Below are 23,271 nucleotides of genomic sequence, written 5' to 3'. Positions count from 1 at the left end.
AAAAGTCAAGGTCACAGAGTAGCTGGACAAAGGCTTAGAAAAAACAATGCAGTGACTAAAGTTAATGTTTAGTGCCTTTAACCTCTATTTTTGGTGAGTGGCATTTTCCCTAATTATTTGTTCCTCCAAATCGTTGAGCCCTTCTCTGTGGTAGGACATGTGCTAGGTCTTGGAAATAAAAACAATAAGAAACTTTTTGCTCTTGAGGAGCAGAGTTCGTGGGGAAGACAAAGCCATGAACAACTGATTAACAATAGACAGAGCTAAGTATAGTAGAAAATGTGCATATAAAATGTAGCAGAAATACAGAGCAGAGATGAAGACCATCTAGGGCACTAAGTGGCAGGTTCACAGAAGATGTGATCTTTAACCCGTGGCATTTTAGGCAAGGGAGCCAACATGTGCAAAGGCAAAATTAGCATGAAAGGGCATGACATATTCTAACAACAGGGAGAAGTTAGTTCTACGTGACTGAAGCTCAGGGCACTTTTTATGGGGGAGGACAGGAGTTGATACCCAAAAAGGAGGTTGGGGGCAGATGTGAAGGATTCTATATGTGGGCCTGAAGTTGGAACTTTTTCCCTGATTGGAAAGCAATCAGGTCTGTAAACATGCATGTGGCCTGATTGATTTTGGATTTTACAAACACCTCTGGTGGCAACTTGAAGTGGTATGTAAATTAGCCCAGGAGCCCAGACAGAGGAGTGCCTGACCTAAGGCAATGGGCTGGAGAAGGGGGTATGATTGGAAAGCTATTTTAAAGGTAGACTTGGCAGAATCAAATGCACATTCTGTCAGAAATGATTCAATGTAGTGCAACAGGGAAAGAGTAGCCAAGCGTGGTGGCACACACTTGTAGTCCCAGCTACTTGGGAGGCTGAAGTGAGAGGATTGATTGAGCCCAGGAGATCGAGGCTGCAGTGAGCTGTGACCATGCCACTGCACTCCATCCTGGTTGGCAGAGTGAGACCTTGTCTCAAAAAAAAAAAAAAAGAAAAAAGAGAAGATTTGAGAAGAATATCAGAATGTAATTTGAATATCTAGGTAGATAATGTCTCCAAAATCTTTTAGCAGGAGAAGATTGAATTTACTGAATCCTTTAGATGCCTACTAAGACCTATATTAGCACTCTGGTTTGCATCTCAGTAATTTAAAAAAAAATCCAAAGAATCAACCATCAACAAGCAGATACTTTTCTGGGACAAAGAGGCTTCTCCATTTTTGAAATGATATTGCCTACTCATCTGTCAGTCACCGTTGCATCAGGGCCGTGTTCAGAGAGATGTCCAGGCCTGGTATGAGGCTGCTAGAGCCTTCCTTGCTTTTCCTTTTGTGATCTTTGAGTCAGGGTGGGAAGGATGACTAGGGTAAGCCCCGGCTGAAGCATCCACAGGGATGGTCGGATAGAGATGATGTTTCAGGGCAGCCCTCCACGGCCAAGCCACATATTAAATTGTTTGGGGAGTAGTCCTAAAAATTAATGCTGTCATGGTTTCATTTTGATTTTTATCAGCTGGATATGGATGAGGCTTCATTGTCATATACTTAATGTTTTTGCTCAGATCTTTGGCAAACCAATATTTTTCCATGACTTTTTGACAGTTATTTTTGTTCGATAATGAATAATAAAGTGAGATTTACGGTCTGTATATGATAATGTTTGTCTTATTTTGACATTTCTTTTCTAGACAGTAAAGGCCTTATAATTAGATTTTTCCCTGTGCCAAAACATTGCTGCAAAACCATCTCCCTGAAAAAATGTTTCTTTGCTTCCTTTAGGAGCTGGCGTCATCTTATTTTGATTTGGAAGTTTTTTCGTATGTCAGTCAGGAAATGAAACAAAAATTTATCTTGAATATGAATTCGTAACAAGAAAGAAATTAACTTTTGCCAAAAAATAAAACTAGAAGGGAAAATGAGAGGAAACATCTTTGAAATGCTGATGGTTCCATTGTCTTTTTAAATTCTAATTTATGTCAAACTTCAGTGAGCAATATAGGAAACTCCCTTTTCCACCTTGTTGCAAAAGAGCTTATTTTATTCTTGTTGCTACTCCTACCAGTTTTATGTTGAACTCTTTGAAATACCCAGGAGACTGAACTAGAACTTATGGACCGCACCCTATTTCTCATATAGTTAACCAACTAATGGCCTAACTCAGTGAATTCTGCCCCATTGCTGGTAAGTGGCAACCACCGGCCAGGTTGGTACAAGGACAGGCAAAGCTGAGCTGCCCTTCTCCTGAGGCCGCATCTGCAGTTGGCGCTGTGTCAGGAGCGTCTTGAAGAAGTTGCACATGTGTCTATTGGCAGCGTTTTCTCTTTGGAGTGCTCTTAAAAAAAATCACTGTTGATAGAATCACTTATTGCTAATGGCAAAACATCACAGAGAGCTAACTGCAAAAACAGTCACACTCACTACATCCGTGGCCTCCCCTAATGATATGTGGAAACACCTTCCCTTTCCTACAGTAGCAACGTGGCCAAATTCTCTGTACAACCCGGAGAATTTTCCTATCTGAGTCATAACTGAAGAGCTGCTCCTAGAATCAGATTCCAGATCCAGCCACTCTTGTCCCCATCATCTCCACTCTTATTTCCACCACCATCTTCATCCAATACTTTCCATTGAGCACTAACAAATATGTGCAACTGAAGGATACTACATAATATCTCAGAGAAGTGTATCTATTTAAAACAGAGACAACAGGCTTCTTCTAAAGTATTGAGCCAACATCACTTACAGCAAACCAGACAACAGAGTGAAATAATCATTCTGTCTCAGCCTTTCTTGATATCACGGGAAGAGTGTAGGCATTTCTATCCGGTGTATTTTTGTATCACATGAACAGCACCTTCTTCTAAGTTGCGATACTTTGGTTATGGGTGATTGTTACTCTGTGTAGTATCATGAGCATGGAGGAATTTCTTCTGTCTACTGATGGTGACCTTTTGTTGTTTTGAATATATGGGTCTGCTCAGCTTCAATATGAAATGGAATGTGTATTTCAAAAACTGGCCTGAGCGAATGTTTGGGCCTTGAGTTTTTGTCAAGAAGCGATGTGGGGAGGTTTGAGGAAAGGTTCTTATAAGTCTGTGATGTCAAATGATGAGATTTTCTGTCACCAACCCATGTGTTGAAGAATTGTTTCCTCACCTGATCTAACTCAAGACTCTTCTCTACTCCCTTTCAAGAAGCACAGAAAAGAACTGAGAACTGGTGTGATAGGGGCTCCACCAAAAGTTTCCTTGGTAGTAGAGCCTTGAATTTCTTCCCCACCAGCAGCTAAGGCTTCTCTAAAAGGAGTTACCATCACCTTGAAATAACTTCCTATGTACACTCATAGGAAGAGTGTACACTTTCCTGAGGTTGACCGTACTTGTGGTTTTCATCATGAAGTGAAAGTTTATGTGGCCTACATGTGTGAGCCCACTCTATACTAGGGATAGCAGGAGTGTGGTGCTCTAGGGGCAGAGGCCTGGGGTGTCACACAGACCTTGTTGGAATCCTAGCATTGCCATCTATTTGCTGTTTGGCTTTTTCAAACCTCCTTTTAAAAAAAGTGACAAAATGGTTATAATACTAAACTATTTGGGTTGTTGTAAATTTTAAGAACAACAGCAGTTGCTACCATATATTGAGCACTTAGGTTGTGTCAGGTACCCTGCCAAGAAAAGATCATAAGCAATGTCACTTCATTTCCATCATAATACATGAAGTAGCGCAATGGTTTGGATGTGGTTTGTTCCCACCAAAGCTCATGTGGAAGTCTAATTGCCACTGCGTCTTGGGAGGTGGGGCCCGGTAGGAAGTGTTTGGGTCATGGGGGCGGGTTCCTCATGAATAGATCAATGCCGTCTCCCAGGAGTGAGTTCTCAGTCTCAAGGGAATGGATTAGTCCCCATGAGAGTGGGTTGTTATAAAGTGAGGTTCTTCCTCCTCTTTGGTCCCTCTTTACCTGCACCTACTTCTCCTTCCACTTCTCTGCCATGTTATGATGCAGCACAAAAGCCCTCACCAGCAACTGATGCTGGTGCCTAGTGCTTGGACTTATCAGTCATCAGAATTGTGAGCCAAATAAACCTCTTTTCTTTATAAATTACCTAGTCTCAGTATTCTGTTATAGCAACACAAAATGGACTAAACCAATTAGGGATTGTTATTTCCACATGAAGATGAGGAAACTGAGGTGGTATATTACCCCTGGCCACACCGCTAGTGAGTGTCTGGCCTCAGGCTTCTATTCCAGGTCTGCCAACTCCAGATTCTGAGAGAGATAATGCAAAATCAGAGTCATGCCTAGTGCAGTCAGTGCTTAACAAGTGTTCATTCTCTTTCCTCCCAGGTGCATCTTGTAGCTTTGATAGAGCTCTGGTTTCTTAATAAATTTTTATACGTAACATTCTATACAGCAGGAGGTCTGTCATACTGCCCTCATGTGGCTCATTTGGGTAATAGTGTTTTTTTTTTTTAAAGTTTAATGCAAAATATGTGTTATTTAAAATGTGTCTCTAAAGTCACCTAAATCTGTGGATACTTTTGGAGTTTGTATGATTCTATAACCTCAGTATATAAGAAATGGCACTTTTTCTTTTCTACTGTCCACTTTAATGTCTAACTCTGAGCCCTCACTTGGCTTGGAAGATACTTAACTTCAGTTACTCTAGTAACTTCTACCCTGTCTTTGCCAAGATCCCCCATTCCCTCTGTTGTTTTGGAAGAGAAACCTTCTCTTCCCTGGTATTGTACATAATGAAACTTTATTTCACCATCCTGTCAAGAAGGGAAGAATTTTTTTCACAATTATTTTTTCCATCTAATGCTCTGTTTACAGAGACATTTATCAACCACTGGAGAAATACTTAGCTTTCACGCTTAAGAAAGAGATATTATTGCCAGAGAGTAGAATGTTAATTCATTTTCCAGTTTAAATTGCAGAATTTTTTTTTCCAAGAGGAAAAGAAAAAGGTCAGTTTTTGTCTCCACCTATAAGGAGCATTAAGTCACTAAGCGAAATTCACTTAGTTTTCTCTTCATGCATGGGGAGGGTCCCAGCTTCCATGGACTCATTCTCCCATGCTATACAAAGTTACACAGGTGTATTTAAAGTTTAGTGGATTATTTAGCATAGGGATCTCTCCAAAGCGCTTATCATCGAGGGACTGCCTTGTTTTCCAGTGGCCCTCTCCATGGACGATTTAAAGGTAGATATGTGTCACACTGGGCCTTAGTTATGTCTGAATAATGAAAGGCTATGTCAATGGGAAAAGGGAATTTAGGGTGGGAAAAGGTAAGGAATTTTCGTTTTTTATTATTTAAGCACCATTTAGTAACAATGTACATACAGTCTCTGTTGTTCAATGTATTTAAGAGTTAACATCATCCTCATGCCAAGACCTTACTGTGTTTCAGATAACGGAGGGCAGACTTTGGCAGGGGGTAATAACTGGCCCCTTCGAGGAAGAAAATGGAGCCTGTGGGAAGGAGGCATCCGAGGGGTGGGCTTTGTGGCAAGCCCCTTGCTGAAGCAGAAGGGCGTGAAGAACCGGGAGCTCATCCACATCTCTGACTGGCTGCCAACACTCGTGAAGCTGGCCAGGGGACACACCAATGGCACAAAGCCTCTGGATGGCTTCGACGTGTGGAAAACCATCAGGTACCTACATCCTGCCCTTTTTCCTCCCAGGACAGAAACTCCAAGAGCAGCCTGACTCCATTGAGCAAGAATGATAGCTTTTGTGTTAAAATGATAGTTCAGCTTACAAATACATGATTTTTAAGAAAAATAAATGCCTTTAGAGACATCGTAAGTATATATATTTTTAAATTATAAATTCGAGATTGTGGGCCTGTGTTTTACGTGAAGAACAAGATTGTCCTCAGCCCATCGCCCTCCATGGAAGGTCTTTGAAGCTGCGAAGTTTTGCTTAGAAGTAGGCTAGGGTATTGTTAGCTTCCTGCAGGGGGTCAGGGGACTTGTCCTGTTGTCTGCTAGAAGAATGGAGGACAAAACAGCAGGGAAAAAGCTGGAACTAGGGATATGTTTATTTCCATTTATTAACAAGTATCTAACAAGCACCTACTATGTGCCATACCTTCTTCTAGATACTGAGAAATTAGGAATGAAAAAGTGAGTCAAGATGCTGCCTCTCAGGAAGCTGTATTCTAGTTGGGGGAGAAAGATGTTGGACAAATGAACACACAGATGAGCAAGGTGACTGCCAGTGGTGATAAGTGCCAGGAAGGCAAAAAAGTATGTTGTGATAGATAGAGCTGGCTGGTGTGAAGGAGATACATCAGGGAGCAGGACCCAGACTCAGATTTGGAAATCGTGGTGGTCTTTTTCCTGTTTAACCCCCACAGTGTAGAGAAATAGCCCCCAAGGTTAGGAGGCACACGCCTTAGAGGATGCAAGATGTTCCCTTGAAGTACAGGAAGAAAATTTCAATCTTGTATTTGTATTAATATCTAATTTCATCTCATCCTTTTTTAAGTATATGTTTTATAAGACACATATTAGTAGACTTGTACATAAATCTAATTTATAAATAAATATGCATATATTGGAGGTATTATTTTTATGGGTGGAATGACAATTGTCTGTTGCAATGGTTTTCAACCTCTGTTTGGTGTTACAGCTCTGTTTGGGGGTAGCAGCTGATTGACTGTCCCTTAGTGGCCAGGGGGAGAGGACTTCCTCAGGCCATCTCTTCATCCCACTCCAGGTATCCCAGCTCAAGAATAGTAGGTTTCAGGTCTCTAGTTATAGGAAATACACAATGGAGTATTTAGGAGCAAAAAGCCATGATGTATTTAACATACCCTCAATTGGTTCAGAAAAAAATTGTGTGTGTGTGTGTGTGTGTGTGTGTGTGTGTGTATGTATGTACATGTGTACAGAGAGAATTCAAATGGACTGCAAAATTAAATAAAAGAATATAGGTAAGGTGCATAGGTATTCTTTTGTTGTCTTATTTTTGCAACTTTTTGTAAATTTGAAATTATTTCCAAATAATTGTGTTTTAAAAATAGGAAGGTCTGACAGCACTGCACCCACATTTCCAGAAGGCCAACAACTGACTAGACTCAAATAGCTGCTGCCTTCTGTAGATGAAGTATCCACCCTTCAAATCTTCAATCTCTATTGTTCCCAAGTTCCAATACAGGTCCACTGCACTCATTTATGTTACCTGCTTAGTCTCTGTAGGCATTTAAGTTTATGCTGAACATAATCATAGTATTTAACACTCTGGAAATACCATACTTTAACCAATTTCCAATTGCAAAACATATAGATTATTTCTTATCTTTTTATATTATCAATTTTTCTGTAATTAATAATTAATGTTAAAAAATAGTAGGGTTCAGCAGCCTAAGATTAGTTTTTACAAAGGAAGTTTGATAGCTATTCAAGTTTAAATATTAAAGCTTAAAGTCCTGTGAGTTCAGGAATGGATAGAAGAAGTGTTCAGCCAGGCCGCTCAACGTCTCACAACATGGAGTCCATTGGTTTCTCTCTAATGGGCCTCACCCAGAAGGGTGAGACTAGGGAAGGTCCTCATCTCTTACAAACCCAAGGGAAAATCTGATTTAATTAGCTTTATAACCTTCTTTCAATTATTTTGCAACTCAAAGTTCCATGTTTTCCTTCGAGAATTTATTAAATTTTAAAGATCACTTTTGAAGCAGCAACATTTGTAGTATTGGGTAGCCATTTCTTCACCATTTCTAAACATTATTTTGGTTCTTATGAGTCATATTATTTTCATATTATTTTAAAATCCTCACTAGCCTCAAATTGTTTCCTCTTATTCTTGCCTGAAAAGTTGATTTGTCAATTTGGAGACCATGATCAGTTTATGATTTGTCATTTCAAGAACACTCTACAGCATCCAAGTCACAGAAAAAGTAATGCCACTGAACAGCTAAGCTGAGAAGCAAAGCAATAAAACCTTTTCTCTCACCACAAATTTTGAAGCTTTGTGCTCATTATTTGCTCATTCATATGAGATGACTTTTTTCTTTTTCTTTGAAACATTTCTGCCTCTATCCATGATCTAAACTTGATATGTTAAATTTAAATTTAATTTCCCCAAGTGTGAGTACTGTATGTCATTGAAGATAATTTGCAAACTACAAAAAATAAAAATAATTGGCTGGGCACGGTGGCTCATGCCTGTAATCCCAGCACTTTGGGAGACCGAGGTGGGTGGACCACCTGAGGTCAGGAGTTCAAGACCAGCCTGGCCAACATGGTGAAACTCCGTCTCTACTAAAAATATAAAAACTAGCCGGGTGTGGTGGTGGGCACCTGTAATCCCAGCTACTCAGGAGGCTGAGGCAGGAGAATTGCTTGAACCCAGGAGACGGAGGTTGCAGTGAGCCGACATGGTGCCATTGCACTCCAGCCTTGGTGACAGAGTAAGACTCTGTCTCAAAAAAATAAAATAAAATAAAAATAGTCACTCAAATCTTACCTAGAAACAACTACTATAAACATTTTGTCGTATTTCCTTAGAATTTTTCTTTTCAGCATTTTTTTACTACATCTTTTTTCCTTATTTAACAGACCATTGGTTTTTGATTGTGTCATCCAAGAAACTTACTGCAAACACTATTTCAGTCACTGCACATTTGATCGCATGGATATACCTTGATATACTTAACCATTCCCTTGACTTTCTTTTTTAGTTTTTTAAAACAATAGCTCTGAAATGAACTCTTTCTACATGAACTCTTTGTCTAGATTTTGGACTTTTTCCCTTAGATATAAATGATTTGAAATTAAATCGCTGAGCTAAAGAAAGTGACCAGTGTTGGGGCTTGAAAAACAATACCCCAAACTGGAGGCCTCAGAAGCAGCCTCTACAACAGAAGTTTTTCTCTGACCTCCTCCTGCTCTCTTGTCTCTCAGTCTCATTTTTTCCTGACGCAAGCCATAGAAACTAGAATCCTTCTTCCCCAAGGCAGATCATAGAAACCAGAACCCCTTCTCCCCAGAGCTAATCATAAAACCTAGAAATATTATTCTAATTTTCCCTCTGCCCTATTTGTGTAAAAAGTGGCCATAAAAAAGTTATCTGGCCTAACTTGTTTAACTGTAGGTCATAACACTCCCATTCCAGAGCGGGTCCTACCCCACACCCAGAAGGAAGGAATGCATACCCAGAAAGGCCGAGAAGAATCCAGATAGACAGACCTTGCCAGGTTTCCCCGCTCAGGCTATTAGCATTAGAGCATACCCTTTTATCCAATCATATTTCTACATGGCTGTCCATACTTTGTTAAACCTATACATAAAAATGAACAATTTCCTCTATATCTTTGGGTCTTCATTCTAAAGGCTCCCATGTATACACATTAAATATGTTTAAATACATTTGTATGCCTTTTCTCCTGTTAATTCACCTTTTGTGAGTTGATTTTTCAGTGAACTTTCAGAGGGCCAAGGGTGGCCCCTACATGATTTTAAAAGCATTTGATAAACATTACCAAACTGCTTTCTAAAAAGGCTGTTATCAATGTACTCTTGTACAGGTGTAGAAAGTGCTCATCTTCCTCATAGCTTTTCCTTATCAAGCTTTTTAAAAAATCTTTGCTAATATTATAGACAAAATTGTCTTTTATTAACTTGATTTTTTATTATTATGGAGATTAATGTTTAACTTTTTATATTCCATTTGTATTTTCTCTTTTGAAAGTATTCATTCCATGTGCTTTTACACTTATTTTACTGAAAAGTGGGTGTTTTTTGTGGATTTGTTTGCTCCTTTATGTCAGGTTTTTTGACTGTTGTATTTCTTGCAAATATTTTTCCTTTTTTTTGTCTTTTTATTTTGTTGATGTCTTCTACATGGATGTCTTCCCCATGTTTATTTGTCAATGAAATGTTTTTCTCTTGCTTTTTTGTTCAGAAATCTTTTTCTCAGCTTCAAATGTGCTAAATATCTGTATTTTCTTCTAGGTGTTGTGGTTTGAGTTTCTTCCATGTATTTCTTTTTTCTTTTTTTTTCTTTTTAAGACAGAGTCTTGCTCTGTCACCCAGACTGGAGTGCAGTGATATGATCTTGGCTCACTGCAATCTCTGCCTCCTGGGTTCAAGCAGTTCTCATGTCTCAGCTTCCCGAGTAGTTGGAATTACAGGTATGCATCAACATGCCCAGCTAATTTTTGTATTTTTAGTAGAGCCTGGGTTTTGCCATGTTGGTCCGACTGGTCTTGAACTCCTGACCTCAAGTGATCCATCTGCCTTGGCCTCCCAAAGCGCTGGAATTACAGGTGTGAGCCATTGTGCTCAGCCATAATTCTTAAATTGTTGCAAGATGTTGTGCGTGTTATGTGAGGTCAGTATCTAAATCACAGGAGTAATATTTTTTGCAGTTTTTGAAGATTATAGGCCTCTTTAAGACCGATGAAAACTATGAACTTACAGGAAAAAAGTACCTAAACATAGGCACAAAAATCTAGATATTACCTATTTTATGATATTAGAAATTGATTACAGATTCTTTTCTAAAACATTCTTTACAAGCCTATGCCCCTTTTGCTCATTTTAATGCAAAACTTAATGCCCACTTCATGGTAAAAAGGAAATAAAACAAAAATTTCCAAGCAGAGCAAATCTTGAACTTTAATTCAGGTTATCATCAACTTTCAATATAAAGGCTGTAGAGGTTTGGCTTGGAGTAGGAGAAAGCTTTGAGTGATTTTGAGATGGCAACATTTGTGGCATGCTTGATATCCAATCATTTTTTATTTTTCTTTTGTTTTGTTTTGGTGGCAAAACTGTTGTAAACCCTGGCTTGCATAAGGACATAATAGCACATGGAATCAAAGCTTTAGAGGACACTTCGCCAGGTGAGGGTAGGATTGAATAGAAAAATAGTTGAATTCATTTTGAGTCCCAAATTTACTGAGGTTATTATCTTTGGCAAAGTTCACATCATTGATGTTTGTCCATATAGCTAAATTTTGGATTATAAATGCACATTTCAACCTGAAGATTATGTTGATCAGAAGTAACCTTTAAGAGTTTGGCTCATGTTTGCTTCTGACTGCAGAGGAATTGGTAAAAGTCTAATCACTCTTAGCTCCAAATTGCAGATCTTTCTTCGGTGTTAGCACGTTCTCCTAGCGGCCAGTCTCTTATGGAACAGGGGCACGTTGTTCTTTAGTAGCATACGTAGTGGTGACTGCAGGGCTTTAACCAAAAGATATGGCCAAAATTATTGTCCAAGTAGGCTAAATCATGAGATAATGGGCTTGCTTTTTTTTTTTTTTAATTTAAAAGTAAAATTTCTGCCCAAAGTTTGATCATACATTTCAAGACTTGTTTTCTGGAAATTCAGCAAATTTCTATTTAGAAAGCAAAAAACTGCTCTCATTCTGTTCCCATTGCTTGAGAAAAATTCCTGAAATAATAATTCAGCCTCGACCCTAATGAAGTTGGTGCTTCTTCACAGCATTAGGCAAGTTTGGAATTGGTGGCAGAATATTTGGCATCCCTGCCTGCTGATACAGAAATCGCCCAGTCACATTGACGTCTGGTGTGTCTTTTCCAAAGCAGCAAAAACAAATGGACAGCCAAATGTCAGAGACACCCGATCTGTGCCCAGAGGTCTGAAACTTTTTTCCAGAAATGGAAATACCACTTTCGAGATGATGGTAGTTTTTGAAAATTTGAAGAGGCTCATGAAATAGGAATGCCAGTAACGGATGAAAAACAGTTGTCTGTGCTGAGAGCATCAGAAGTTTTATTAGCTGTATAGTTACAAATTTCTCTTAGGACTGCTTCAAAATATTAAAATGTTAGAAGAAATAGTAGTTCTGGAGTGGGTGACATTATTTACAATAGGAGCTCCTTTGACTGCTTCAGTTTTTCTTCTTTCCAAGCCACAGACCATGTTTGCCATTTCTAGAGGACATGACTTCTCTAAGCTCTTTCCAATTCAGTGTAGTTTTTCTACTTTTCAGCTCAGTAATCAGCCTATAGTTTGTTTGAAGACATTTCGTAAGGTTGATTGACAAAAAGGAAAACCAAAGGATTAAAACTTTGCAAGTTTCTTTTTAATTATTTTATATTTAATTAAACAATGTAAAACATAAGCAGACTAGGCGTGGTGGCTCACGCCTATAATCCCAGCACTATGGGAGGCCGAGGAGGGAGGATTGCTTGAGCCCAGGAATTCGAGACCAGCCTGGGCAACATAGCGAAACCCTGTCTCTACAAAAAATAAAAAATTAGCTGGGTGTGTTGGCACACACCTGTAGTCCCCGCTACTCAGGAGGCTGAGGCAGGAGGTTCACTTGAGCCCAGGAGCTTGAGGCTGCAGTGAGTTGTGATCATGCCACTGCACTGCAGCCTGAGCAACAGAGCAAGATCCTGTTTCAGGAAAAAAAAAAAAAAGCAATCTCCTGATCATAATGGTAGGAATTTTTTTTTTATCATCAATGGGAAACACTTTAAGATGTCATAACATGACAGTGGTGACAACTGAATATTAGAATATCTTAAAAACTTAATATGTCATTATAAAGACTTTTCCCCCACTATCAGTATCATTTCAAGAAGAAAGTTAAAGGAAAAACAAATCTTTTCACCTCAATTTTACAGATGCCATGAAGCCAAATAAAGCATGATGGTCCATGAGCTAAATGTTAACCTCTGATCTAAAATGGATACTTGAGGAAAAAAAACCAAACACATAAAATGATACTTCATTCCACATACTAACAAGAGAACTCAGACTAATTATTGAATAATATTTCTCTTTTCACTGACTTATGGCACTATTTTAGGTTTTAAGTTCTTATGAGCACTGTCATCTGTCTTGGGGCCCCCTGTTTTAGCCCACTGACTTATCTGTTCTCATGCTGGCATCTGACTATTAATCATTGTCTTTTTCGAGTATATTTAAATAGCTGGTAGAAATGGTTATCGGCCTCTCCTTCATTATATTGTCTTTATAAAATTTTCTTGACAAGTCTCACTTTTTAATTTTTCTTGGTGAACTATAGAATTATTTTGTTAAATTAAAAGAAAAGCTTCTCAAAAATTATACTGAGTGAGATTAAGCCTGTAAATTAATCTGGCAACAATGTACATATTCATGCTTTTCACTTGGACACTTAAAGTTGTCCCCCAGCTTACTAATGCTCTTTTTATTTTAAAAAAAATCTGTTTTCTCTTTATTTCATTTTGGACAGTTTCTATTGCTAAGCCTTTAAGGTTTTTGATTTTTTTCTCAATGTCTGATCTTTCATCAATTTCATGCAATGTATTTTTCATCTCACACATTGTAGCTTTCACTTCTTGAAGCTCCACTTGGGTCTTTTTAATATCCTCCCTGTAACTACTTAACTTCCTGAACATATAGAATACAGTTATAATAAATATTTTAATGTCCCCTGCTAATTCCAACATCTGTATCACTTCTCAGTTGGTAGTGATTCATTATTCTCCTCATTATACTGGTCATATTTCCATCCATTTTGGTCTTTGATTCAATGCCAAGCATTGTACATTTTACCCTGTTGAGTGCTGGATATTTTTGTATTCTTGTAAAGCTTCTTTTTTTTCCCCCCCAGACAAACAAAACTTTAATTTCAGTCTTTTCTCTGTATGTTTTAAGAAAAATTTCTTGATTTTAAAAAACACTTATAATCAAACAATGTGTAATTTTGTACTCTGCCCCATTCATTGAACGCTATAGTACAGCCATTTCTGTTATCACAATCATCATATCCTTTTGAATCAACTGTTCTATTGCAATTTATTTAACTAGTTTAAAACATTTATCTTTCTTTGAATTTCTTACCAGAATAAATGGCTCTTGGTGATTTTTTTCAATTAAAATTCTTATTTTATAGTATTTCATAGGATGGAGGTCCAGAAGCAGAATTACTGAATCAGTGAATATAAATATTTTTGAGGTTCTTTTTCTTTATTATTATTATACTTTAAGTTTTAGGGTACATGTGCACAATGTACAGGTTAGTTACATATGTATACATGTGCTATGCTGGTGTGCTGCACCCATTAACTCGTCATTTAGCATTAGGTATATCTCCTAATGCTATCCCTCCCTGCTCTCCCCACCCCACAGCAGTCCCCAGAGTGTGATGTTCCCCTTCCTGTGTCCATGTGTTCTCATTGTTCAATTCCCACCTATGAGTGAGAACATGCAGTGTTTGGTTTTTTGTCCTTGCAATAGTTTACTGAGAATGATGATTTCCAATTTCATCCATGTCCCTAGAAAGGACATGAACTCATCCTTTTTTATGGCTGCATAGTATTCCATGGTGTATATGTGCCACATTTTCCTAATCCAGTCTATCGTTGTTGGACATTTGGGTTGGTTCCAAGTCTTTGCTATTGTGAATAGTGCCGCAATAAACATACATGTGCATGTGTCTTTATAGCAGCATGATTTATAGTCCTTTGGGTATATACCCAGTAATGGGACGGCTGGGTCAAATGGTATTTCTAGTTCTAGATCCCTGAGGAATCACCACACTGACTTCCACAATAGTTGAACTAGTTTACAGTCCCACCAACAGTGTAAAAGTGTTCCTATTTCTCCACATCCTCTCCAGCACCTGTTGTTTCCTGACTTTTTAATGATTGCCATTCTAACTGGTGTGAGATGGTATCTCATTGTGGTTTTGATTTGCATTTCTCTGATGGCCAGTGATGGTGAGCATTTTTTCATGTGTTTTTTGGCTGCATAAATGTCTTCTTTTGAGAAGTGTCTGTTCATGTCCTTTGCCCACTTTTTGATGGGGTTGTTTGTTTTTTCTTGTAAATTTGTTTGAGTTCATTGTAGATTCTGGATATTAGCCCTTTGTCAGATGAGTAGGTTGAGAAAATTTTCTCCCATTTTGTAGGTTGCCTGTTCACTCTGATGGTAGATTCTTTTGGTGTGCAGAAGCTCTTTAGTTTAATGAGATCCCATTTGTCAATTTTGGCTTTTGTTGCCATTGCTTTTGGTGTTTTAGACATGAAGTCCTTGCCCATGCCTATGTCCTGAATGGTAATGCTTAGGTTTTCTTCTAGAGTTTTTATGGTTTTAGGTCTAACGTTTAAGTCTTTAATCCATCTTGAATTAATTTTTGTATAAGGTGTAAGGAAGGGATCCAGTTTCAGCTTTCTACATATGGCTAGCCAGTTTTCCCAGCACCATTTATTAAATAGGGAATCCTTTCCCCATTTCTTGTTTTTGTCAGGTTTGTCAAAGATCAGATAGTTGTAGATATGTGGCATTATTTCTGAGGGCTCTGTTCTGTTCCATTGATCTATATCTCTGTTTTGGTACCAGTACCATGCTGTTTTGGTTACTGTAGCCTTGTAGTATAGTTTGAAGTCAGGTAGCGTGATGCCTCCAGCTTTGTTCATTTGGCTTAGGATTGACTTGACGACGTGGGCTCTTTTTTGGTTCCATCTGAACTTTAAAGTAGTTTTTTCCAATTCTGTGAAGAAGGTCACTGGTAGCTTGATGGGGATAGCATTGAATCTATAAATGACCTTGGGCAGTATGGCCATTTTCATGATATTGATTCTTCCTACCCATGAGCATGGACTGTTCTTCCATTTGTTTGTATTCTCTTTTATTTCATTGAGCAGTGGTTTGTAGTTCTCCTTGAAGAGGTCCTTCACATCCCTTGTAAGTTGGATTCCTAGGTATTTTATTCTCTTTGAAGCAATTGTGAATGGGAGTTCACTCATGATTTTGCTCTCTGTCTGTTATTGGTGTATAAGAATGCTTGTGATTTTTGCACATTGATTTTGTATCCTGAGACTTTGCTGAAGTTGCTTATCAGCTTAAGGAGATTTTGGGCTGAGACAATGGGGTTTTCTAGATATACAATCATGTCATTTGCAAACAGGGACAATTTGACTTCCTCTTTTCCTAATTGAATACCGTTTATTTCCTTCTCCTGCCTGATTGCCCTGGCCAGAACTTCTAACACCATGTTGAATAGGAGTGGTGAGAGAGGGCATCCCTGTCTTGTGCCAGTTTTCAAAGGGAATGCTTCCAGTTTTTGCCCATTCAGTATGATATTGGCTGTGGGTTTGTCATAGGTAGCTCTTATTATTTTGAGATACGTCCCATCAATACCTAATTTATTGAGAGTTTTTAGCATGAAGGGTTGTTGAATTTTGTCAAAGGCCTTTTCTGCATCTATTGAGATGATCATGTGGTTTTTGTCTTTGGTTCTGTTTATATGCTGGATTACATTTATTGATTTGCGTATATTGAACCAGCCTTGCATCCCAGGGATGAAGCCCACTTGATCATGATGGATAAGCTTTTTGATGTGCTGCTGGATTCAGTTTGCCAGTATTTTATTGAGGATTTTTGCATCAATGTTCATCGAGGATATTGGTCTAAAATTCTCTTTTTTGGTTGTGTCTCTGCCCGGCTTTGGCATCAGGATGATGCTGGCCTCATAAAATGAGTTAGGGAGGATTCCCTCTTTTTCTATTGATTGGAATAGTTTCAGAAGGAACGGTATCAGTTCCTCCTTGTACCTCTGGTAGAATTCGGCTGTGAATCCATCTAGTCCTGGACTCTTTTTGGTTGGTAAGCTATTGATTATTGCCACAATTTCAGAGCCTGTTATTGGTCTATTCAGAGATTCAACCTCTTCCTGGTTTAGTCTTGGGAGAGTGTATGTGTTGAGGAATTTATCCATTTCTTCTAGATTTTGTAGTTTATTTGCATAGAAGTGTTTGTAGTATTTCTGTGGGATCGGTGGTGATATCCCCTTTATCATTTTTTATTGCGTCTATTTGATTCTTCTCTCTTTTCTTCTTTATTAGTCTTGCTAGCGGTCTATCAATTTTGTTGATCCTTTCAAAAAAGCAGCTCCTGGATTCACTAATTTTTTGAAGGGTGTTTTGTGTCTCTATTTCCTTCAGTTCTGCTCTGATTTTAGTTATTTCTTGCCTTCTGCTAGCTTTTGAATGTGTTTGCTCTTGCTTTTCTAGTTCTTTTAGTTGTGATGTTAGGGTGTCAATTTTGGATCTTTCCTGCTTTCTCTTGTGGGCATTTAGTGCTATACATTTCCCTCTACACACTGCTTTGAATGTGTCCCAGAGATTCTGGTATGTTGTGTCTTTGTTCTCATTGGTTTCAAAGAACATCTTTATTTCTGCCTTCATTCGTTATGTACCCAGTAGTCATTCAGGAGCAGGTTGTTCAGTTTCCATGTAGTTGAGCGGTTTTGAGTCAGTTTCTTAATCCTGAGTTCTAGTTTGATTGCACTGTGGTCTGAGAGACAGTTTGTTATAATTTCTGTTCTTTTACATTTGCTGAGGCATGCTTTACTTCCAACTATGTGGTCAATTTTGGAATAGGTGTGGTGTGGTGCTGAAAAGAATGTATATTCTGTTGATTTGGGGTGGAGAGTTCTGTAGATGTCTATTAGGTCCACTTGGTGCAGGGCTGAGTTCAATTCCTGGGTATCCTTGTTAACTTTCTGTCTCGTTGATCTATCTAATGTTGACAGTGGGGTGTTAAAGTCTCCCATTATTATTGTGTGGGAGTCTAAGTCTCTTTGTAGGTCACTCAGGACTTGCTTTATGAATCTGGGTGCTCCTGTATTGGGTGCATATATATTTAGGATAGTTAGCTCTTCTTGTTAAATTGATCCCTTTATCATTATGTAATGGCCTTCTTTGTCTCTTTTGATCTTTGTTGGTTTAAAGTCTGTTTTATCCGAGACTCAGATTGCAACCCCTGCCTTTTTTTGTTTTCCATTTGCTTGGTAGATCTTCCTCCATCCTTTTATTTTGAGCCTATGTGTGTCTCTGCACGTGAGATGGGTTTCCTGAATACAGCACACTGATGGGTCTTGACTCTTTATCCAATTTGCCAGTCTGTGTCTTTTTATTGGAGCATTTAGTCCATTTACATTTAAAGTTAATATGGTTATGTGTGAATTTGATCCTGTCATTATGATGTTAGCTGGTTATTTTGCTCGTTAGTTGATGCAGTTTCTTCGTAGCCTTGATGGTCTTTACAATTTGGCATGATATTGCAGCGGCTGGTACTGGTTGTTCCTTTCCATGTTTAGTGCTTCCTTCAGGAGCTCTTTTAGGGCAGGCCTGGTGGTGACAAAATCTCTCAGCATTTGCTTGTCTGTAAAGTATTTTATTTCTCCTTCACTTATGAAGCTTAGTTTGGCTGGATATGAAATTCTGGGTTGAAAATTCTTTTCTTTAAGAATGTTGAATGTTGTCCCCCACTCTCTTCTGGCTTGTAGAGTTTCTGCCAAGAGATCCGCTGTTAGTCTGATGGGCTTCCCTTTGTGGGTAACCCGACCTTTCTCTCTGGCTGCCTTAACATTTTTTCCTTCATTTCAACTTTGGTGAATCTGACAATTATGTGTCTTGGAGTTGCTCTTCTCGAGGAGTATCTTTGTGGCATCCTCTGTATTTCCTGAATCTGAATGTTGGCCTGCCTTGCTAGATTGGGGAAGTTCTCCCGGATAATATCCTGCAGAGTGTTTTCCAACTTGGTTCCATTCTCCCCGTCACTTTCAGGTACACCAATCAGACGTAGATTTGGTCTTTTCATATAGTCCCATATTTCTTGGAGGCTTTGTTCGTTTCTTTTTATTCTTTTTTCTCTAAACTTCCCTTCTCGCTTCATTTCATTCATTTCATCTTCCATCACTGATACCCTTTCTTCCAGTCGATTGCATCGGCTCCTGAGGCTTCTGCATTCTTCACGTAGTTCTCGAACCTTGGCTTTCAGCTCCATCAGCTCCTTTAAGCACTTCTCTGTATTGGTTATTCTAGTTATACATTCGTCTAAATTTTTTTTCAAAGTTTTTAACTTCTTTGCCTTTGGTTTGAATTTCCTCCTGTAGCTCGGAGTAGTTTGATCGTCTGAAGCCTTCTTCTCTCAACTCATCAAAGTCATTCTCTGTCCAGCTTTGTTCCATTGCTGGTGAGGAACTGCATTCCTTTGGAGGAGGAGAGGCACTCTGCTTTTTAGCGTTTCCAGTTTTTCTGCTCTGTTTTTCCCCATCTTTGTGGTTTTATCTATTTTTGGTCTTTGATGATGGTGATGTACAGATGGGTTTTTGGTGTGGATGTTCTTTCTGTTTGTTAGTTTTCCTTCTAACAGACAGGACCCTCAGCTGCAGGTCTGTTGGAGTTTGCTAGAGGTCCACTCCAGACCCTGTTTGCCTGGGTATCAGCAGCGGTGGCTGCAGAACAGCGGATTTTCGTGAACTGCGAATGCTGCTGTCTGATCGTTCCTCTGGAAGTTTTCTCTCAGAGGAGTACCCGGCCTTGTGAGGTGTCAGTCTGCGCCTACTGGGGGGTGCCTCCCAGTTAGGCTGCTCGGGGGTCAGGGGTCAGGGACCCACTTGAGGAGGCGGTCTGCCCGTTCTCAGATCTCCAGCTGCGTGCTGGGAGAACCTCTGCTCTCTTCAAAGCTGTCAGACAGGGACATTTAAGTCTGCAGAGGTTACTGCTGTCTTTTTGTTTGTCTGTGTCCTGTCCCCAGAGGTGGAGCCTACGGAGGCAGGCAGGCCTCCTTGAGCTGTGGTGGGCTCCACCCAGTTCGAGCTTCCGAGCTGCTTTGTTTACCTAAGCAAGCCTGGGCAATGGTGGGTGCCCCTCCCACAGCCTCGCTGCCGCCTTGCAGTTTGATCTCAGACTGCTGTGCTAGCAATCAGCGAGACTCCGTGGGCGTAGGACCCTCCGAGCCAGGTACGGGATATAATCTCCTGGTGCACCGTTTTTTATGCCTGTCGGAAAAGCGCAATATTAAGGTGGGAGTGACCCGATTTTCCAGGTGCCATTTGTCGCCCCTCTCTTTGACTAGGAAAGGGAACTCCCTGACCCCTTGCGCTTCCCGAGTGAGGCAATGCTTCGCCCTGCTTTGGCTTGTGCACGGTGCACTGCACCCACTGTCCTGCACCCACTGTCTGGCACTCCCTAGTGAGATGAACCCAGTACCTCAGATGGCAATGCAGAAATCACCCATCTTCTGCGTGGCTCACGCTGGGAGCTGTAGACCCGAGCTGTTCCTATTCGGCCATCTTGGCTGCCCCTCCGTATTCTTGTAAAGCTTCTAGCTAGGCAGGGCATGGTGGCTTACACCTGTAATCCCAGCACTTTGGGACGCCAAGGCGGGTGGATCACCTGAGGTCAAGAGCTCAAGACTAGCCTGGCCATCATGGTGAAACCCTGTCTCTACTGAAAATATAAAAATTAGCTGAGCATGGTGGCGGGCGCCTGTGATCCCAGCTACTCGGGAGGCTGAGGCAGGAGAATCACTTGAACCCGGGAGGCAGAGGTTGCAGTGATCTGAGATTGCACCACTGCACTCCAGCCTGGGCAACAGACCGAGACTCTGCCTCAAAATAAATAAATAAAAATAAATAAAGCTTCTGGCTTTGTTCTGAGATGCAGTTAAGTTATTTGGAAACAGTTTGATCGTTTTGAGCATGCTTTTCGGATTTATTAGGCAACTCCAGAGCAGTGCTCAGTCTACAGCTAATTATACTCCACTGCTGAGTCAAACCCTCTCTAGTCAAACCCTCTCACAGCAGCCTGTGAGTTTTTCAAGGCTGGCTGATGGGAGCGGGTACTGTTCCCAACCCTGTGTGAATGCTGAGCACTCTTCCCCTTAATCCTTTCAGGTAGTTCTTCACTGTGTTGTGAGTAGTTCACTCACAGGCATGTTTTTCTAAGGCAATGGTCCCCAAACTCTCTGGCACCAGGGACTGGTTTTGTGAGAGACAATTTCTCCACCAACCAGGGCTGCTGGGGGGATAGTTTCAGGATGAAACTGTTCCACCTCAGATCATCAGGCATTAGTTAGATTCTCATAAGAAGCATGCACCCTAGATCCCTCGCATGTGCAGTTCACAGTAGGGTTCGCACTCCTATGAGGATTTAGTGCTGCCACTAATCTGACAGGAGGCAGAACTCAGGCAGTAAAGCCTGCTAGCCCACCGCTCACCTCCTGCTGTGAGGTCCAGTTCCTAATAGGCCACAGATGGGTACCAGTCCACAGTCTTTACTTGGGGACCTCTGCTCTAAGGGAATCCTCTGCAGATTTCCAGGATTCTCTTTCTGTGCAGCTTTCTCTTCTCTGGTCTTCTGTCCGAAGAGCTCAAGCTCCCTTGGTCTCTGGACTCAGCTCTGTCTGCTCAACTCAAGGAATTCACTGGGCTACATTTCAGTTGCCCTTCCCTGCACCAGGGCTTAGAAATTCTCTCAAGGCAGTAAACTGGGCAATGATTAAAAACTCACCTGCTTTGTTTTCCATCTTGCAATAATCATTGTTCTTTGCCTGATACCCAGTGTTTTGAATACTATTTTAAATATTCTGTCCATTTTTCTTTGGGTTATTTTAGGCAAGAGGGTTGAGTAAATCTAATTTGGCTGCAAGCAGAAGTATCCAAAGAAAAATTTATTGTGCCTTTACTTTCTTTACTGATATCTTCTTGCCTATTTCTCACTTTCAAGTGTTTTAAATTCAATCTAGCAGTACAGACCCAGCTTTTTGCAATAGAATATTTTAAATCTTATGACTCTTCTTCCAAAGCAAGTTTCTTCTTCATTCTACATTTGTAATCACATGTTGTGAAATTTTATATATATATTTAATTATGTTTAATGTTACTAACATTTTTATTTATAACTTTCCCTTTCCTTAGTTCTTAAGTTTAATTAATCGTTTGATTAGTTGATTAATATTTTAAAGTAATTTTTCAGTAGAGGTACATAAATGGTGAGTTCTTCCAAATTTTTCATATGAAAGAATATATTTCTATTACCATTAAACGTAAATAATAATATAGGCCAGGCGCAGTGGCTCATGCCTGTAATCCCAATACTTTGGGAGCCTGAGGCAGGCAGATCACTTGAGGTCAGGAGTTCAAGACCAGCCTGGCCAACCTGGTGAAACCCTGCCTCTACTAAAAATACAAAAGTTGACTTGGTGTGGTGACACCCACCTGTAGTCCCAGCTACTTGGGAGACTGAGGGAGGAGAATCGCTTGAACCCATGAGGTGGAAGTTGCTGTGAGCCGACGTTGTGCCGCTGCACTTCAGCCTGGGTAAAAGAGCGAGACTCTGTCTCAAAAAAAAAAATTAATAATATAAATAATTATTGTTAAAAATGAAAGAATGTATTTATTTCATCTTTCAATCATGATACTTACCAATAATGTTGGCATAAATTCCACCTTGTCAAATACCAAAACTGCAATCCTGTCTTGTTTTTGTTTGCCTTTACCTGGTTCACTTTGCTGTAATAATACTCACCAGTAGACAATAAACTAATGTCTACAGCATCTTGAGCAGAAGGGATTTAACAAGAATTCTGTACATTATTAATATTATTTATGTTTGGATGTAATATGTTGAATGTATTTATGTTTGAATGTTAGAATATTAATATTATTTATGTTTGAATGTAATTACTTATGTTTGAATTCTTTCATATGAAAGAACGTATTCTATGGGGAATGGTGCAAATGGTGATTTTTTTCTTTGAACCATGTATTTAGAAGTGCATTGTTTAGTTTCCAAATTTTGGGTTTTTCCCTAGTTAAATTATTGATTTCTAGTTTATTTCAGTGGTTTTGAGGACCACAAATAATTGAAATGCTTTTTATTATTTCAATTATTATTATTGTTTTTTAACAGAGACAAGGTCTCAATTTGTCACCCAGGCTAGAGTGCAGTGGTGCAATCATAGCTCACTGCAACTTCTGCCTCCTGGGCTCAAGCAATCCTTCCACCCCAGGCTCCCAAGTAGCTGGCACTACAGGCATGTACTGCTGCACCCAGCTAATTTTTAAATTTTTATTTTGTAGAGGCGGGGTCTCACTATGTTGCCTCAGCTGGTCTCAAACTCCCGGGCTCAAGCAATCCTCCTGCCTCAGCCTCCCAAAGCGCTGGGATTACAGGTGTGAGCCATCGCTCCTGGACTAATTCTTTTACATTTGAGACTTGGCCTAGTAGATGGTCTTTCTTGTTGTCCACATCAGGTGTAATTGAAAAGAATGTGTATTCTGTAGTTGTTAAGTGTAGTGTTAGGTTTTTCTTTATGATCCAGTCTGTAATGTTTTATTTTAGTAGATGAGTTAATACATATTTATAAATATTTTTATTTCTATTCTTAGTTTTGTCATTGTTTTGTTACATTTACTTTTTATCTTTGACCTTTTATTTAGTAGTTCTTTAATATTTAGAAAAATTTATATTTTATCCTACTGTTTATCATTATACAAATATCT

The 23,271-nt window shown here is 39.5% G+C and overlaps 1 protein-coding gene across 1 annotated transcript in view; it reads left to right on the top strand.

Annotated features, from left to right (window-relative positions):
* The window catches only part of ARSB (arylsulfatase B), a 219,062-nt gene that overhangs the window by 98,728 nt on the left and 97,063 nt on the right, over positions 1–23,271 (top strand). Inside the window, exon 5 of the mRNA XM_024246894.3 lies at positions 5,413–5,656. Coding sequence (XP_024102662.3) covers positions 5,413–5,656 — 244 coding nt within the window. The remainder of the gene's footprint in view (positions 1–5,412; positions 5,657–23,271) is intronic.

Source organism: Pongo abelii, chromosome 4, assembly GCF_028885655.2.
Source record: "Pongo abelii isolate AG06213 chromosome 4, NHGRI_mPonAbe1-v2.0_pri, whole genome shotgun sequence".
Classification (NCBI taxonomy): domain Eukaryota; kingdom Metazoa; phylum Chordata; class Mammalia; order Primates; family Hominidae; genus Pongo; species Pongo abelii.
Note: the sequence above shows the minus strand (reverse complement) of the source record. Positions and strands in the feature narration are given on the sequence as shown.